Raw genomic sequence first — 20,619 nt, forward strand, 5'->3', positions numbered from 1 at the left:
GTAGCTTTTGAAACTGCCTTGTAGAACTGCATGCTGGAGTTCTGAAAAAGGAAATCATAGAAGCGCCTATTTAATTCATTATGGTATGGATAGCTCTATGATTTTATGCAAAGGTAACTTAATAATAGCATATAAGTGTTTAAAATGACTGAAAATGCAAATTTTAATATAAACATTTTTAACAAAATACATTATTTGGAACTGGAAATAAAAGAACATTTTATATAAATGCTTGACACCCACTTAAATGAAAAGAATATTACTTAACTTCAGATCTCATCGTCTCCATCAATTTTAAAAGAAAGTTTCACATTTCGTGTATCCTGAATTCAGTTGGGTGACGCAGAGCTTAATCCTGGTGCTCTCCATGTTATACATTTTGCCAATATAACTGAAATCACCTGCACACTCACCATCTGCCATTACAATGTATATATTTCTTCTGTCTTCAAAAGAGGAATTACATTCAGTTGATTGAATGTAAAGCATTGCAAAATAATGTAATAGCTCAGTGTAAGTTTTACAAGCCTACCTTGTATTTTCCTTTTCATGTAGTGAGACTGGAGCAGAAGTTAGTTAGAAGTTATGGAAGCTCAGATGACTTTTCTTTACATCCATTCCATACCAAAAATTCAAGCCTCTCAACAAAGCAGAGCAAAATCCTCTATTTATATGTACATGTCACTACGTATTCATGAGTCAGGTGGAAGTGGTGACGTCCTTACTGAATGTCAGACTTCTTTCTTCTGCCAGTGGGTGCAGTACTTTGTTTACAATAGTTTCAAATTTATAGTAACAATGCAGGAGTTTCATTAGGTCATCTTTAGTGAGAAGAACTGTTTTTTTTTGTTGTAAAAATAATAATGTATAAAGGTAAAAAAGCAAACTTACATTTAATTTTTCTTATATATTGTGTTTATTTTGCTCTTGAGCTATTCAGAGCAGTTTGTTCATGGATTTAAATGATTAGATGCTGTAATCAAACTGCTTCAGCTTTTAGGCCATGTCATGGGTCTGTAACACACAATGCCTTTGAATAACAGCATCTGCTATAACGTGCAGTATAAAGGCACACAGACATATTTTTGTTGCATCATTTGTTGTAACATTCCAGCTGAACAAAAAATGTACCTGCACAGAACTGCACTATATTTAGTACCATTAATTTAAAGAAATATCATGTTTGCATCCTTGTGAAACGATTTTCTATTTTCTAGATAAAGACAGAAATAATTTGTAGAATATCTTTGCTGTTCAGTGAGAAACACATCACAAAATAGTAACTTTTCAGGAGAGGCTCTTTACTTTTAATGTAAATCAGTTTAAAGAGGGTTTATTCCAAATGATATTGGTGCATTTTTACTGGTCCATTCATAATAAAATAGACTCAATTTTAAGCTATGTAGAAAAGTAATACATGATTTTTTTTTTTTTTGGACACTGATATTTGAAAGTTTCACATAAATGTTGAAATAGGTTAATAACAAACCTTTTCACTCAGTGTGACATGTCCACATATCTAGATAGCATTAAGACACCACAAGATCAGTACATCAAGAAAAAACATTTTATTTGAAAATCACAGATTTGAGTTGTTTTTGCTTTTACAACATTAAAACAACAAAACTAGTGTTAAATATTAAAGGATGAAGTTTCATAGATGCAGCATGACACAGAGTAAGGACTAAATCTTAAACAAACAGTTTTACTCTACCACAAAAACTCCCTTCAAGTGTCATTCAGTAATCAGTTCATCTGCAAGGCCAGTTTTCAGCACATTTGCAGAAAACATGCACCCACCAAAATGTACTATATACAATTACCTAATTTCCTTCTACAGAAACAGCTCTAGACACTGGTCAGTTTCAGCAGTTTCTACTTGGGACTTTAATCGTGAATATCTTACAGTACAATTGTGGTCACATCTATACACAAACAGGTAAGTTATAAAGAAACTCTATTAAACACTTCAAATGTACATAATGCTTTAAATTATTATTCAAATTGGACATCCTCCTCCATGTTTGTTAATAATGTTCCATTAACCAGTATAAATAAGTATAATTCACATCAAAGGCTAATAGGTCCTTGTGATTTGAAGTACATTTGCTATTCATGATCCTTGGCACATTGTGGTTGGACATCTAAACAGGAGCATATCCAAGCTACCCAGTACAATACAAGTTACCCAATACAGTTAATCATTGTGCATTAGGGTAGTGTTGCAAAGGATGTGAATGCTAAACATAATACAACGAAAGATATAGTTTCCTTACAGCAGAAACAGAGCTGAGCAAACCTATTTCATCAATTCATTTAAAATACTGAGCCTTAACTGCAGTGGCAGTGAACAGAATACGCAATCAGGAGTGAGGCTGAAAGACTGGGTGCCTCCACTAGCCACCCTGCAGCGTGATAGATAAGACATCTCTCTCAGACACAGCCAGGACTCTAACTCCAAGGCCTATGCCTCATCTGAAAGTGAACGGATGAAGCTTAAGAGGCTCAGATGTGCCTATTCATCGGTAAACAAACCACAACAACGGATATTGCAAGATGCAAGACTCCTATTGAGAAGTGCTAATAGCCACGATAGGATGTCGCGTCCGGGTGGCAGAGCTGGTGAACAATAGGACTGATCAGTACATGAGATCTGCTGCGCCCGTGGTGGCATCAGACTCTTTGGCCCCCTGGAAAGGAAACTGGACCCCCGCCAGGCGGATCAGTAAGATGTTAAGGCAGTGCACGAGAAAGACCAAGAATATGAGCCAGAAGGAGCGGTCAAACTTCTCGCTGCGTGTCTTGTAGACAAAGCTGCCCTCTTTGTAGTTAGCGATGCTCTCAGACAGGCGGTGCAGTTTCACTTCTGCCGCATAGAGGATCAGGACCAGACAGCTGCACAGACCTGCAAAACAGGACAAAGTATGTCACATAACTAAAAATAGCATAGTAGTTATTTCAAGACTTGATTTTTTTTCTGGTCTATTAACTCCAGTTATTTACAAAAATGAAGAAGCAAGCAAACTTGTAATTTTTTTGTTTATTGAGAGGAACATAATTAAACCTGATATTTGAAGCCCACAGAACTTTGTTTTCATAAACCTTTCTCTTAAGTGATACTTTAAATTGGTCTTTATTAGTTATAATATAGAGCGAATTATAACTTTTGCAAACATGTAATTTAGCAGTACTTCTCTGTCTGTGTGGATAACTAGCATCTAGGAGAAGCTCATTTGAAATAGTGGTAAATGTGCAAAAAAATATCATTACAGTTTTTTTTGCAATTGCTATCAAGAATTTTTAGTTCTGAGATAATTTTCTAAATTCTTCATATATTTAGCAACACTCTGTTTGGACTGAATCATTAACAATTTTTTCCATGCTTCACTGAGAACAGAATTCATTCAGTGACCACAATTTCTTTCACTTCTCACTCTCAGTAAAACTGTGCATCAGTTTGTAGCTCAATTTGCAAATGCTTATGTAAAATCTTACACTGAATACCAGAAACTAACACAAGTGCCAATCAATTTGCTCAGTCACAAACACTATCAGACGACATTCAAAGCGTGTTTAAATTATACTATATTTCCAAAAGTATTCACTCGTCTGCCTTCACACACACATGAACTTTAGTGACTTTCCTTTCTTAATCCATAGGGTTTAATATGATGTCACCCTTTGCAGCTATAACAGCGTCAACACTTCTGACGAGGCTTTCCACAAGGAAAAAGTGTGTTTATGGGGATTTTTGACTTTTCTTCCAGAAGCACATTTGTGAGGTCAGACACTGGTGTTGGATGAGAAGGCCTGGCTGACAGTCTCCGCTCTAATTCATCCCAAAGGTGTTCTATCAGGGTGAAGTCAGGACTATGTGCAGGTCAGTCAAGTCCACACCAAACTCACTCATCCATGTCTTTATGGACCTTGCTTTGCGCACTGGTGCGCAGTCATGTTGGAACAGGAAGGGGCCATCCCCAAACTGTTCCCTCAAAGTTGGTAGCATGAAATTGTCCAAAATCTCCTTTCACTGGAATCAAGGGGCGAAGCCCAACTCCTTAAAAACAACCCTCCACCATAATCCCCCCTCCAACAAACTTTACATTTGGCACAATGCAGTCAGTACCATTCTCCTGGCAACTGCCCAGACTCATCCAACACATCTCCAATGCTCTAGAGTCCAGTGGCGGCGCTTTACACCACTGCGTTTGACGCTTTGCATTGCACTTGGTGATGTAAGGCTTGGATGCAGCTACTCAGCCATGGAAACCCCTTCCATGAAGTTCTCTATGCTGTTATTGAGCTAATCTGAAGGCCACATGAAGTTTGGTGGTCTGTAGCAATTGACTCTGTAGAAAGTTGATGACCTCTGACCACTATGCGCCTCAGCATCTGCTGACCCTGCTCTGTTATTTTATATGGCCTACCACTTCATGGCTGAGTTGCTGTCACTCCCAATTGCTTCCACTTTGTTATAATACCACTGACAGTTGACTGTGGAATATTTAGTATTGAGGAAATTTCAAGACTGGACTTGGACAGGTGGCATCCCATCACAGTACCACGTATCACACTGAGCTCCTAAGAGCGACCCATTCTTTCACGAATGTTTATAGAAGCAGTCTGCATGTCTGGGTGCTTGTTTTTATACACCTTTTGGCAATGGAAGTGTCTGGAACACCTGAATTCAATGATTAGGATGGGTGAGTGAATACCTTTGACAATATAGTGTATGTGCAAATACGCCAATCACAGTTGATTCCCATCTGAGCTGTCAGTCCTGGAGTTTTGTTCACAATGGACAGCCCATTATGGGGCCAGAAAACAATAAGCGAGTGCTTATTTGTACTTACGTAAGCAAGAGAGGACATTAAGTATGATATATAGAACATGTTAATCTGAGCCAATTAATCTGAGACTTTTTCTTTGCTAGATAATATGAAGTTTTTTTTTAGTTTCTATTCATTTGTTCCTGTATAAAGAAGATACACCGTTTTGTAATGATTCTCTGATGGAATGATTTTTTTTTACATTCCCTCTGAAAAAATGTTTTGTCAGTTTAATTTTAGTTTAGATGAACATAATCAATATTGGTTTGTTCGTTTAATGACTCCTGTTACCGGATAATTACGTTCATTGTTGTTGTGATATCACTGATTTGACTAATACCTGAACTCTGCACTGAACTCTGAACTATATTCGAAAACATGTTCTGTTTCTCCCTGTTTGCCACTCTGACCCAGAGCCTGCACTGCAAAATGCTGTAAATAATACAGTCTTAATTCTTGCTTCATGTCATAATGGGACCAATTACACTGACAGGTCAAACTGCCCATTAAAATGGTACTGTCCATCAGTATGTTAACAACAGAGTCATCTGACACTAGAGATGGGCTGACCAGTTGGCACGAATACATTTATTTCCATGCCTTTATTTATTTATTAGGCAAACTAATCCCAACCTTTCTCCTAAGAGTTACATAAAAACAATTTCAGTGTGTTGGTCAGTAAATTATACAGGCTTAGATTCAGTAGAGAGCTTCAAAAGAACCTCCAGGGAATATATGTGTGTGGTCTTGGAAAGAGAACAAATAGAAAGACAACAATAACAAATAAACAAATCTATGCCTCCTTTTGACTAATGACCAGTGGCCATTACTCAGTGGTAAATTGTTAACTGACGCCTCATAACATCAATAATAAAGGTTTGAAGCTATTGTAAAATACTTATGCACACTTGCACACTTAAGAGCGCACACATCATGTGAATACTGTGTCAATGCACTGAGACATGGATGAATTGTGGAATGAAGCACTGATAGGTGGTGTCAGGCATTAATGTGTAAACGATCTGAAACAAAGGGACCAACAATATAATCATGGACAAAATAGTAGTGATATTTCTAAGTGCTTGCAGACGTTTGCTTTCATTATGGTACATGTTTGTAACGATTCTATCATTCTCTTAAGAAGTGGTACCAAAAGCACTATTTTTAGCTGCGCTTCATCTTTTACATGACCTATCTAGTGGAATCAACTGCCCATAGCACCTTCATGTGCAGACGCTCCTAAAAGTGAAAGTGCGTGTTCAAGTGGGAACTGTTGTTATTGGAAATTAACTTAAAAAATAAATGATCAGTTTTTAACCAACAACACTGGTTGTTCAACTGTTTATTTGTTAGTTAAGGGTTAACTGGTTTAGTTAAACATTGATTGAAAGCTAGAGGAAAAACAAGCCTAACATAGAATTTCAGAGTCAACAAAGCCTGTAAAGCTTTTTACAAAAACTACATGTTTGTTTTAAATCTGGAACAGCAAAACAGTTTTTTGGTACTGAGGTTACCTATTTCCTGACACTGTAAAAAACAAGTGTGTCTGTGTTTGCACCTACAGCTGATCATGTTCCACAGGTAGAGGCCCAGCGGTCCATGCAGGGTCTCGTACGGATTACCAAAAGCATTGTACATGAAGAAGGCACAACATATGGAAGTGAAGAGGATCAGCACAGCACAGAAGAAAATCACGCTCACATGAAGACTGGCTGGGATCACATCCACTAGGTCAGGAAAAACTACAGGAAGAACAAGATAAAATAACAGATTAAAGATCCCCAAAGGAAATTCACTCATACCAGATTAGCATAATGTATACAACAGTGTGCAGGGACTGTATAACAATATGCGCACAATACACTCAGAAGATGTAAAAAAAAAAAAAAAAAAAGTCATGTAAGTCATAAAGGAATTCAGAAACACCACACTTTCCCCAAGCCTTGTTTAATCTATACCAGTGCAGTTCCAGAGAGCTTTATGATGCTTTTCATTTCAGGAGCTTCATTGAAACTGAATTAAGCAATAAATATTTCAGTAATACTTATTGTGGATAAGCGATGAAGTTATACAACTACTCGTCCTTTAGACGTCTGAAAAAACTGAATCATTGCAAGCAATATCTGAAGAGAGCCTACAGTTCAGTCTTTACTTAGATCCATCATTTCTGGGGTTAAAAAGATGAGATCATACAAAAGGCCTGTGACAAAAGCAAGCACTACCTTCAGTTTACTCAAACATTTTCAATCAAAAGCATAAATCTTTGCATGGTCAGCTCTGTGTAGATTCAGCAGGAGCACAGTGCTGCCTGCAGCTCTGTGGAGCGGAATGCCCCCCATCTGGGTCACATCCAGAGCTCATTAGTGAAGAATGCTCTGTTATCACAGCGCTTGCTCATAGTGGCACACTGCATCTCAATTAAGCCAAAGCATCCCATTGGTTCCCAAAATGATCCAATTTAATGCACTTCATAAATCTGAAGCTTGTGTGTGTCCAGTAGTCCCACAGGAGCCATTTCGTTACATTTAAGTGCTTTACTCCGGCAAGTAATGTGCAGATGTAGAAAACTATGTATGTGTAATGTGGGCTCAGATGTGTTTTTTCATAATGGTGTCTTTTGAAGGGAAATTCCACTGATTTTTCAAAATTCCTGAATAATTAAATAGATGCAAACAAAGTCATTCTGAATGGTTTGAAGAGAAATGTGCCATTCTAGAGAAATGTATTGAGCGAGAACCGTTCACAGTGGTGGTGATGGGATCCAGACATCTCAAGAGAGTTATTACACAAAATGGTTAGAAATAAGCTGATATCTGAAACATTATTATACGCCTGAGACAAGGTTTTGGCCTAAAACATTTTTAACGCCTCAAAAGGCCAGGGTCTGCCAACAGGCCCAATCACACACTTCTATAACCTATGAATAGCTCAAACAGTTTGCACTGTAGTTATTAAATAATAACCCCTAATAAGTAACAAAGCCTGGGATTTTAAGGGGTTAAAATGTTTTCATGAGGAAAGGTACGTGCAAGGCATTGTAAGGCAAAAGAGTCCACAAAGAACTTTTGTTTTCAGATTTATGACAAAAAAACTCCAAAGACATGGGGAAGTTAACTGTTCCTGGTGGATAGTAAATAAAACAGCTATACTTGCATTGTAAACATTGCACAACCTGGTTCCTATCACCACCAGAAATCTGAGTGAGTAAATTTCTTCACAATGCACCATTTTAAACCAAAACACTCTGAATTGCTTGGTTTACATATAAATGATTGAGTTATGCAGAAATAATCAGTGGAATTACCCTGCAACATTATCCTAGGCTGCACTTCCAGGTGAACAAAAAAAATCCTAGAAACCATTAAAACCTTTTATTGGTTACTGCTGGTGTCCAATAGTTATTAATGGTATTTGTGTTTTTCTGATGGGTTCATAAAGAATTCTAATGGTTTAAAAGGTGGCCTGAGATTGATACCAGATGCATTTGATGATTCGCTAATGGGATCTAAAGGTGTCATACAGGAAACTAGTGGTCTCTGATGTTAACCATAAAGAATTTCTATTGAAAACCAAAACCAACTGCTTTTCACCCAAATGGTTCTAGTGGTCTTTGTTTTTTTAGCAGGGATGTAAAATGTTATTTGGAAAGTTATGTTAATTATCTGTGTAATTTATTAATCATGCGCGTTAGATGTTCTTTACTATTTCAAATGTGTTTAATTGAACATATTTTAAGCTGTTTAGAGCCACGTCACCTTTTTAGGTTAAAACACCGTATTTTTGAACACTACTCACAGGAGAAGGAGAGTGGTCTCCCTCCCAGGCCGCACTGCTTCAGCCTCTGGCCGTGAAAAAGCCCGTAGCTCACGGTGCCCATGAATTTGTCCAGCTCGGAGCCGGTGGCGTTCACAAGTTGGGCGCCGGTTTGGCACAGCACGTTGGCGTTAACCCACCAGCGGGTTCCCATCGCCGCCGCCACGAGCAGCACCGCGGTGAAACTCAGCACTCCACCAACCGAGAACACGACCTTCTTCTGCCGGCTTGGCATGATGATGTCCAAACAGGCGGACAACACAGCGGATCTCACAAAAACAGCATCATAGAGAACTCACTATTAACAGAGAGTAGCACTGGTTAATGAACACTTTCCCATGGCAAAAGTAATCAATTGAATAAAACACAGCTTGTCTAACGCCTCAGGGTGAAATGTTTATCGATACGGTTTGGTGTGTCATGTCGTCTCCGGGTAAAGTTACAGAGCTCAGTTTCTCCCCTCCGCGTCTCCAGGCTACCACCTCAATGGAAGGTTTTTTTCACACCCATATTCCGACAAGCGCCTACTGCGCTGTGGTTGGCTAGAAGGACCTCGCGTCTTGCGTTGTGATTGGCTAGAAATTTGTATTATCCTGTGACTTTCTAGAAGCATTTCGCATACTTGCACCTCTTATGTCCTAAGTTATGATTGGCTAGAAGCATCTCGAGTCCCGCGTTATGATTGGTGTAGACTCTCGTGCTTTCTGTTGTGATTGGCTAATAACCCAGTTAGAAACACTCCAGCTTTCTAAATTCTGCAAGAACACAGGTGGGAAAAGCATCACGCTGATCAATGCTACAGTGAAATGAGACGGCTGCTGGCCCTGTGACCTTATAAACCCGGCTAATTAAGCGATGGAGCCAGTGGGGGCTCATTTCACTGGTCTATTAGAATCATAAATGTCAAGTTTATGTGGTGAGTGAATTAGGTTACAGCCTATCACAGTACTGTCAATGCAGAAAGAAAAGTCCAGGGGGTGGAGTTGGATCAATATCCAGGTCTTCCCAGCGCTGCTATTGGTACAGGGGTTGAGTCAGACCAGATCCAGCCCCGCCCACGCCGTCAGAAATTGCTTGTATTTTCCATGTCACTATACACTTAAAGGGGAAATCCGCTGATTTTCCAAAATTACTCAGTTGTTAAATGGTTTAGATGTAAACCAAATAATTCAGAGTGGTTCAGCATGAAAAGTGCTTTTCTAGAGAGATTTACCAAGTTGATACAGAGAATAATACTAGGAACCAGATGTCTGAAGCATTCAGTGGCTCTAAAAGTTACATCCTCTTAAGGTATCACACAAAATGATTATAAATGCGTTGCTTGACACATGAGAGTGGGCAGCACAATGGCGTGGTGGGTAGCGCTGTCGCCTCACAGCAAGAAGGGCCTGGGTTTGATTCTCCAGCCGGGTGACCAGGGTCCTCTATATAGTTTGCATGTGTAAGTTCTCTGGTTTCCTCCCGCAGTCCAACACAAGCTAGCATGCTTTTGTTTTTAATAGCTTGCAGCCACAGCCACCAGCAGCTTTTGTTTACAGTTTATTTTTGCAGTTTTCTTACCTATTTTGGAAGATGGCAGAGTATGCGAAGGACTTTGAGGAGGTGTGTTTTGAAAATGTTGTAGAGCCAAATCCATTTGTACCAGAATACACAAATAAGTTTCAGTGGCTTTGAGTAGAGAGAGCCAAAAGGGAGAAAGAGAGAGACTGAACCAGCCAGCGCTGAGGCAGAAGAACCCTTGTTACTGTGCTTATCAGTTTATGAGGTTACAGTTACAGACTGTACTCCATCTGTTTCTCTGCATACTTTGTTAGCCCCCTTTTACCATGTTCTTCAGTGGTCAGGACCCCCATGGGCCCTCACAGAGCAGGTATTATTTGGCTGGTGGATCATTCTCGTGGTGTATTAGTGTGTGTTGTGCTATTACGAGTGGATCAGACACAGCAGTGCTGCTGGAGTTTTTAAACACCTCGGTGACACCACCATAACACACCACCACCATGTCAGTGTTACTGTGGTGCTGAGAATGATCCACCAGCCAAATAATACCTGCTCTGTGAGGGCCCATGGGGGTCCTGACCACTGAAAAACAGGGTAAAAGGGAGCTAACAAAGTATGCAGAGAAACAGATGGACTACAGTCTGTAATTGTAGAACTACAAAGTGCACATGTATAGTAAGTGGAGCTGATGAAATGGACAAAGAGCATAGAAAGGAGGTGGTCATAATGCTATGTCTGATTGGTGTATGTGCAGTGGCTAATGACAACCAATTTATTTCACCCACAGATGTTTTCTTACCTTGATTCCAGATTCTGTGGTGGAAAATACAACAGAGGGAGCAGCAGTTTTCTTTAGCAATCAGCTTTAGTCTTTGTTGTTTGACTTTCATATTTGTGTGTAGCTTTAAAATAAATAGCTTATTTTTAAGCATAACTTAAAATTTTTTGGTACTTGTAATGGCAACTGAAACAGTGCTCCGTACTATGTTTTCTCAATTTATTTTTGTGTATTTGGCATCGTGGAGTTCACCAGCACTTTGAACAATTAACCAGCAAGGTGCAGCTGTGATCAGCTCCTGATGAACGTTACTTGCATAAGTCCTGAGTTTCGCTGACATTCTACGACGTAATGGCACCAACCCAAAAACTCAAAAGGCATGCAGGGTAGAGAGGCAGATGCAGGGCGCTGTAAGGGAAAATAGTATCCAAAGAAAATGTATTTTTTCGAATTTAGCAATATTTTATCATCAGCGTGACGTTAAAAACTTCATTTTGGATAGCAGATAAAATGGTGATACTCGTAGTGTAGACATAACGATGTCTGGTTCCTAGTGCTACAATGCTGAACAATTTTGACTTGGTAATTTTTTCTGGAAAGGCGCATTTCACACCAAACCACTCTGAATGATTTTGTTTACATGTAAACCATTGAGTAATATTTTGGAAAAGCAATTTTGGAAAATTTGTGGAGTTCCCCTGTAAAGTCAACTTGAAATCAAAACTCACCCTTTGCCTTGTTACATAATGTGTCTGGATATATTTAACACAGTTCAACATATATAATTATATCTTGAAATAAAATTAGCATATTCATAATCTTTGTTTTTTAATGCAATTCAATATACATCTGGTAGTGGTAACAATGTATTAAAGAGCCCATTACATGGAAATAAGAAATTTCCTTCCTATTTTAAATAAAAGAGTTTAATGTAATATGTGATTTAAAAAATACTGTTAAAGAAAATAATGCCGTCTATAGGTCATCGTTTTTAAGCACAAAGGCCTTGGCTATCTTAATGGCCCTGTCTGCTTCACCATTACTAAAGTATGGGCTACTGGTTACTTGAAAAAATGTCATAGCTTGACAAAAACTCTGACAAGGAAAATTGTGGACCATTCCTAGAGAAAATGGCGCTCAGTGCTGTGATTACTCCTTTGGCTGTAAGGACAGGAATTCTTTCCATTTCAGTCCACCTTCAGTGACAGTCTATTGATAGAAGGTAGAATGTGCTTTTCAGGACAAAGAGATCTACTCTGCCAGGGCCGCTTGGGTAAAGCTGATGGTATCAAGGCTTCTACCCAAACCCTACCATCATGCTGACTGCTGTCTTGAAGCTTTGCATTTTGATCTACCCATGTGTCTTTCATGCAAACAGGCTCACATTTTGGAGTGACTGTCATCTGCCCTTTCATTAAGAGCCCAAAATATAGTTCACCCTGATAGATCAAGCAGGGCTTTATCTTTTGAGGCAGCTTTTTTGTCTGTAAATAGTTGCTGTTCAGCAATCTGTTCCAGCTTTGATTTGGATGCTGGCAAACACTGATGTATTGCATTTACCAACACCTGTTCTTTAACCTCGAGCTCTCTTCCTTCGACAGTCTGTGCACAACTGAAGCTTTGGACAGTGCATTAGCTGTGACTAAAACCTTTCCTGGCGTATGGACTATGTGCCGATCAAATCTCAATAATCTGATTCTGGAGGGCAGTTCATCTAGTACTTTACTTCTTAATAGAGCCAACAATGGCTTGTGGTCTATCTCTATAGTAAAGTGAAAGCTAAGCAGATGTGAGCTGACTCTTTTACTGGCTCATGTTCTTGCCAAGGCTTCCTTCTCTACTTGTGCATTGCTGTTCTGTTTGACATGAAAGCCTCAGGGCATCGCTCACTATCATCTTGAATTAGAATAAGCACTGTTCCAAGTCAAAATCCAGATGCATCAGCACACACATTTGTCTTGGCATTAGGCTTATATTGCGCTAGCCCTCTAAAGCCAGGTCAGCCTTAATTTTTATTTATTTTTTTATACTTTTTTTGATCCCACAACTGGGGAAATTCCACCTCCGCATTTAACCCATCCGTGCAGTGAAACACCACATACACACTAGTGAACACACACACACACTAGGGGGCAGTGAGCTGCCCGGAGCGGTGGGCAGCCCTATCCACGGCGCCCAGGGAGCAGTTGGGAGTTAGGTGTCTTGCTCAAGTCATGGACTGTCGGCTCTGGGGATCGAACCGGCAACCTTCCGGTCACAGGGCCAGCTCCCTAACCTCCAGCCCACGACTGCCCCATTTAACGCTGCCTGCTGCAAATTTTGCCATAACCATTCGCTCTCTTTAGCCAGTAGATCATGCAGTGATCTTGGAGTGTCTGTGAAAGGGGGGCAAAATTTACCCATGTATGTGGCCATGCCCACAAACCATCTTGCATTCTGTGTGTGGGCATTACCACAATTACCCTGACCTTTTCTGTGTGTAGTCCTATTCCAGCAGCACTTACTTTGCGGCCTACTCTGACTGTGCAAATGAACACTTCTCATTCAGAGTTAGAAGTGCTTCTTGGAGTTCTTGGAGAGGACTTTTTTAAGCCACTCATCAATCAATAAAATCAATTTGATTTTAGAGAATATTGTTATGTAAAACTCACACAGAAGCTAGCAAGTGTCAAGGGAGTCCACAACATCACCACAAACATTTTACAAGACATGGAGTAACCCAGGGATTAAAAGCAGGGTTGGAGTTACAGAACTTGAATCGTACTTCCAGGTGATGGCTGATTGGTTTAGGCTTACAGTATTCTTAAATGTGGGATACAATGCAAGCTACAAATAGTGCATAATTTTTTTGAAACTGCATCACTTTTTCAGCCAATTATATATATGGCTTATGTTGATGGTAGCCCTCTCTGTCTCTCCAGAACTGGAGCTATCCCCAGGGTGTGTTTGGGGACTGGCTATTGGGCTTTAGCCTTGAGTCTCTTTTTACTGCAAAAATATTGAATATGAATATAAATATGGGCTCTGAACCTGAACTGATCCTCTCATGGTAAATGTATCCCTGTAAGGGCCCAGCCTGCACCGCCGACTGCCAACAGAGGGTGATAGCAGTGAGGTACGATAACTTCAGGGAACTCCAATTCCCAGAAGCCCTCAGGCTGATTAGACCCAACCTGACACACCTGTGGATTCCTCTACTTAAGGCTGTGGCAAACAGCAGCCCTTTGTCACACTTTTGTAGAGGGGTGACCGATATAGATTGAAGACCTGGTGGGTATTTGAAGAAAAAGAAAAGAGGGTTGGAAAAAACAAAAGGGAGTAATTGCCCTAAACCACTTAAAGACCACAAGAAGGCTTAAGATAAAAGCTGCTCCAAAGCCATACAGAAGATGTTTACTCCACAAGCAAGCGCAAACATGTGAAACATAAAGCCTGCCTTCTCCTCATAATTACAGAGGAAGTAAATTTTTGTTTTCTGGTTATCTTTCATTATACGTTTCTAGTTCAGCCTCTGTTTGAGCACGCTGCTTTGAGAGTCCCCTTTGTTTGCTGTTTTCCCGCCTTTTTATTTCCCATTCCTTGAGCTGTTTTTCCAATTGTGCTTGTGCTTCCTGGTGGTACAGTGGTAACTCCACCTTCGAGCCTGACTCTGGGTCACCTCAACCCCAAAATTCCAAATTCACACTCCATTGCCTCGATAGGTTTAACAGTGTGTATTCAAGCTTGCACTGACTCCACCAGTTTGTGCAAAAGCCTCCGATGAGTAGATCAGATTACCCTGGGAGCTGTCTGAATACATGCTTCAGTGGGAGAGATATGACTAAAAACATTGACCTTTTTTGTTGGCCTTTACAAAAAAGGCCTACAAAGGCCTTTACGTGCTCAGTGTAACACATTTGCTCAAATGTGAATATTGACCTAAAAAATAGTGCAGAATCTTTCAGAGTCTTTCACAATTCCTAAATTTTCTATCATTTATTTCCAGATTTAAATGAAGAAAAAAAAAGATTTTCAATGTGGCTTCAGACATTTGGACCACACTGTATTTTAGAGCTTAATAATCTACACATCATACATTACAAATACATCAATATGTATAGGTCTACATCTGATAAATCCCTAATGATCTATTTAAGGGTATTTATGTGAGCACTTGTACAGTAATATCAGATAGACAGAAGATTGGTTTGTAGGCATTGATTCTGACTAAGATGGCTTTTAATATAGTCTGTGGTTCAGCATTATTCTGTGTATCTTTCTTGTGTAGCTTTTAAGATGTTCTTAATAAACAAATGAACAATGCAAAGTTCTTGTTACTGTGAAAACATATCTATAAAATTCTTAATACCATCATTCATGCACACAGCTAAATAGTTCTAAACCAGTTTAGATTAGAAACAAGTAGCCCATAAAGCAGTTTTCATCAGTCTTAACATCAAAGTCATAAAATCAACATCATAACTCATTTTCCTTCTGTGCCATGTACATCAGAGGTTGTTACACCACAGAGGCAGGCGCATGAGTTTGATGAATCATCTCAAGTGTGTAAGCATGGTGTAACTAGCTATGAGGACATCAATGTCTGGACCTCAGTAGTTTCAAAAGCGTTTTTCACGCATCTCTTTTCATGAGATTATAAGCACAACTCTGATAATGCGGTCGCCTAAGCTGGGCTGGCCATATTTTTTGTATAATTAAATTTTATATGTTTTTTTGTCAGTCCCATTACTGTATTATGGCCAATTAAAATATGGCAAGCTCTGATTGATTTGCTCAGCCCTCCAATCATTACTTAGTAACTATTACTACCCACCATTGCTGCAAGCCTTCACTTTATTACCAGTGCTTATCATCTTCAAAACTAGTGTTATGACATTGACGTCTTCAGTAGTTCTAAAAGGGTTTTGTGAAATTCAATGTTGAAACAGTGACTGCTTCTCAGCTGATCTCAGAATGGCTGTGGTTTGGCCACAGACGTGACTACTAGCTGTGTTTATCTCTGTACAATATGCTACACTGTCCAAGGTAATAGAGTAACTTTGACTTTTTGAGATGTTCAGATATGCAGCACACATACTATAGGATAACAGATAGCACTATGAAGAGTTTCTAAGGGTAATTAAGGGACTATTCTTGTAAAATGCAAACTTCATAAATCTTTTTTTAATTTGGACCACTCATAATGTTGCTAGTTAAATCAGCATGCTGCAGTATAGTTCCAGATCCTTAGTTTACTCTACAGGCTCAATAATTGGCTGTGTTAGCAATTGGAAGAAAAATTGAAGCTGTCTTACCTATTCACACCATATTACATGATAAATTTAATACAATACATGAGAATGTTCACTGTAAACATATTGATGGTATAGTATCATACAACATAATGAAAATAATAAAGAAATCCACATGTACATTTAGCTGTATTTTGTCTCATTAACTGTATGAATAGCTGCCTTTCCTGTCAGCTGGGATTTGAGCCACCTTTTATGACTTATGTGTGTGATTTTTCAGTAATCAGTGAGGAGAGAGAGAGAGAGAGAGAGAGAGAAATAAAATCAATGTGGTTTAGTGTAGGTTTCAACATGTTTTTGAGCAGAAACCATGAAAATAAATAGTTACATGATTAATTTCAAATCATAATTTATTTAACACAATTAGTTTCCAAACTCTATGACTTAAACATTTCTATTTTTCCTGATGTGTATTTAAGATAAGTTGAATTTAATTGAGCTCTGTTCTGACTGGCTGTCCTATATTGTGCGTCATTAAAAAGCAGTTCAGAATGAGATGTTCCTTATAACATCAATGTAAATGGGCAGGGCTGAACTGCAATACCTTTAGCAATAAATGTGGCTAAAACTCATGAACACAACCTCCCTGGGTCACTAAGTAAAATTCTGCAAAGAAGCTCTCTCACTTCTACCTGACCTACAAACATGTAAACCATTTGCAGGTGCCCTGCAGTCACACCTGACAACCCAGTGCTCCCAATCCTTTCTCCTTTAAGACAGTTTGCTCTATCTGTCGGTCTGCAATATGTATACTTACAATGCTATCATCATCATCATCATCATCATCATCATCATCATCATCATCATCGTCGTCGTCGTTGACCGCTTAGTCCAGATGGGGTCGCGGTAGCAGTTGGGAGAGGAGAGAATCCCAGATGACCCTGCCCCCCGCAACTTCCTCCAGCTCATTCCCAGGGACCCCAAGCCGCTCCCTAGCCAACTTGGAGATGTAATCCCACCAAGCGTGTCCTAGGACAACCCTGGGGTCTTGTCCCGGTAAGCCGTGTCTGGTACACCCCCACCAGGCGGCGTCCAGGGGCATCCGGATCAGATGCCTGAACCACCTCAGCTGGATCCTCTCAATACAGAGGAGTAGCGGCTCCACCACGAGCTCCTCCCAGATACCCGAGCTCCTCACCCTATTGAAAAGAGTGTAGCCTGCCACCCTGCAAAGAAAACTCTTTTCCACGGCTTGTATTCGCGACCTCATTCTTCGGGATGTAGACCGACTGGTAAACAGAGAGCTTTGCCTTATGGCTCACCATACAGCATCCTTCACCATTCACCGGTACAGTGACCGCATTACTGCTGCCGCCTGTCCCAGCCTGCGGCCAATCTCACAATCCCTTTTCCCATCACTCGTGAATAAAACCCCGAGGTACTTAAACTCCTTCACCCTATAATGCTGTTATTATTTTTTTTAGCTGCATCAGGCCCATCCAAACTAGCTCCTCTAGTTTTCCTCTTATACATTTTCAAATATAAATATTTATACTATGACTTGGCTGAATACTTGATGGTTATTATTTACTGAGAAATATGCATCCATATTACAGAGTACTCCCAGCTATTCACAATTTTAATTCAATATTAAATCAACAGTCAGCCAATCCATTGCTTTCCATTTTGCATTAGGCCAAAGTATCTAGTCTAATCATATGCTAATCATTCTCTTGTTTTAAAGTGATGTGCACCTATAAGGAGTGTGCGATAGCGCCCATTTATTGTCTGGACTGGTCTCCACAGAAGCTGCTGCTGCAAAGCATGAGTTTCATTTCATGCATGTTCATATGAGCACGTATGTAACACTTCACACGATGCTGTTATCTTTTCTGAGCTGCAGTTTGTAAACACTACTGCCTGTTGGTGTTCATCAAAAATAAGTAATAGTTTTTTTTTACTTTCAGTTTTGTCATGAACAAAGTTTCAAGTTTATTTTGTTCATGAGCACATGGGTAGTTTTGCTTAATCCTCTCATTGACATTAATCAACTTTAATATGAGGGGGAGGGGACTGGCAATCTCTCTCTCTCGAATATATATAATACAACCCCAATTCCAATGAAGTTGGGACGTTGTGTAAAACATAAATAAAAACAGAATACGATGATTTGCAAATCCTTTTCAACCTATATTCAATTGAAATACACTACAAAGACAAGATATTTAATGTTCAAACGGATAAACTTTATTGTTTTTTTGCAAATATTCACTCATTTTGAATTTGATGCCTGCAACACGTTCCAAAGAAGTTGGGACAGGGGCGTGTTTACCACTGTGTTACATCACCTTTCCTTTTAACAACACTCAATAAGCATTTGGCAATTGAGGACACTAATTGTTGAAGCTTTGTAAGTGGAATTCTTTCCCATTCTTGCTTGATGTGCAACTTCACTTGCTCAACAGTCCAGGGTCTCCATTGTGTTATTTTGCACTTCATAATCCACACATTTTCAATGGAAGACAGGTCTGGACTGCAGGCAGGCCAGTCTAGTACCCACACTCTTTTACTACAAAGCCACGCCGTTGTAACACATGCAGAATGTTGCTTGGCCTTGTCTTGCTGAAATAAGGAGGGATGTCCCTGAAAAAGACATTGCTTGGATGGCAGCATATGTTGCTCCAAAACCTGTATGTACCTTTCAGCATTAATGGTGCCTTCACAGCTGTGCAAGTTACCCATGCCATGGGCACTAACACACCCCCACACCATCAGAGATACTGGCTTTTGAACTTTGTGCTGATAACAATCCAGACAGTCCTTTTCCTCTTTGGCCCGGAGGACACGACGTCCATGATTTCCAAAAACAATTTGAAATGTGGACTCGTCAGGCCACAGGACACTTTTCCACTTTGCGTCAGTCCATCTCAGATGAGCTCGGGCCCAGAGAAGCCGGCGGCGTTTCTGGGTGTTGTTGATATATGGCTTTCGCTTTGCATGGCAGAGTTTTAACTTGCACTTGTAGCTGGAGCGACGAACTGTGTTCACTGACAGTGGTTTTCTGAATTCAATGCATTCAATGTTGGTTTTCTGCCTTGCCCCTTACTTGCAGAGATTTCTCCAGATTCTCTGAAACTTTTGATGTTATTATGGACTGTAGATGATGAAATCCCTAATTTCCTTGCAACTGCACGTTGAGAAATGTTGTTCTTAAACTGTTGGACTATTTGCTCATGCAGTTGTTCACAAAGTGGTGAACCTCACCCCATCCTTGCTTGTGAACGACTGAGCCTTTCAGGGATGCTCCCTTTATACCCAATCATGACACTCACCTGTTTCCAATTAACCTGTTCACCTGTGGAATGTTCCAAACAGGTGTTTTTTGAGCATTCCTCAATGTTCCCAGTCTTTTGCTGCCCCTGTCCCAACTTCTTTGGAATGTGTTGCAGGCATCAAATTCAAAATGAGTGAATATTTGCAAAAAACAATAAAGTTTATCTGTTTGAACATTAAATATCTCGTCTTTGTAGTGTATTCAATTGAATATAGGTTGAAAAGAATTTGCAAATCATCGTATTCCATTTTTATTTATGTTTAACACAACGTCCCAACTTCATTGGAATTGGGGTTGTATATAAATTTCTACATGATTCAGGTCTGAGGTCATTCAAAGTGTTTTGATGTGAACTGGTTAATTGTAGAGATATCTACACACTCTCTAAAGACAAAACTTTTCATGAAAAAAATTCATGAACTTTCTGAGAGGGACCCTTTAAAGGCATTAAACTCTCTTATCAATATAATCAATATAATATAATCAAATATTAAGTTTTAAAAAAATCTGTTTTAGGAAAGCCCAACATGATCTGACAGCATCAAATGAGTCAACGGTTGTGCTGAGTGTTTGGGAGATACCATATGGTTAAAGCTACGAATACAATAACAGTCATACTGTGTGCTGATGAACTAGAGAAGGGAATTTTATAAAGCTTTGTTATTACAAGCAATGGTTTAGCCTACTACAACCTCTAAATGCTCCCTTCATTTAAAAGAAAAAGAAAATAAGTTCAGTTTATCAAATGGGAAAGTCCATGGTATTGCAAAAATAACCCTCTGGCATTTTTGACCTATTGAATAACATCTAGACACAAAGTGGTGAGAAATAACCAGTGGGTGTTAACACATAACATCATCTGAAGCATAAATGAGGATGACTCACAGACTTTGTCTTTGATCGGGTCAACTGTCTGTTTTTAGGTTGCTCACAGTTCTCTTTTTCTTGGCATGTTTTACTGGAAATAAATAAGCAATGGCCAGATGACTAAAGTCAGAGAGAAGTAAAAGATAGATAATCTTTATGATAAGACAGAGTGTAATATGTGAGTGCCTCTATCAACAGTTCAATCTTAGATGTAGATCTGATTAAGTAAGAGACCTCATTAAAACCAAGCACACAGGATATAACTCT

General features: G+C 39.4%; 1 protein-coding gene across 1 annotated transcript; it reads right to left on the minus strand.

Annotated features, from left to right (window-relative positions):
- Window positions 1-1,632: 1,632 nt before the first annotated feature.
- clrn1 (clarin 1) lies at window positions 1,633-9,113 on the minus strand. Its single transcript, XM_017696782.2, has 3 exons — window positions 8,625-9,113; window positions 6,392-6,571; window positions 1,633-2,905 (listed from the first exon to the last, which is right to left on the minus strand). Exons 1-3 carry the CDS (start codon window positions 8,875-8,877, stop codon window positions 2,640-2,642), a joined length of 699 nt encoding a protein of 232 aa, XP_017552271.1. The 5' UTR covers window positions 8,878-9,113; the 3' UTR covers window positions 1,633-2,639.
- Window positions 9,114-20,619: the final 11,506 nt, after the last annotated feature.

The sequence above is a fragment of the Pygocentrus nattereri genome, chromosome 17 (genome assembly GCF_015220715.1).
Source record: "Pygocentrus nattereri isolate fPygNat1 chromosome 17, fPygNat1.pri, whole genome shotgun sequence".
Classification (NCBI taxonomy): Eukaryota; Metazoa; Chordata; class Actinopteri; order Characiformes; family Serrasalmidae; genus Pygocentrus; species Pygocentrus nattereri.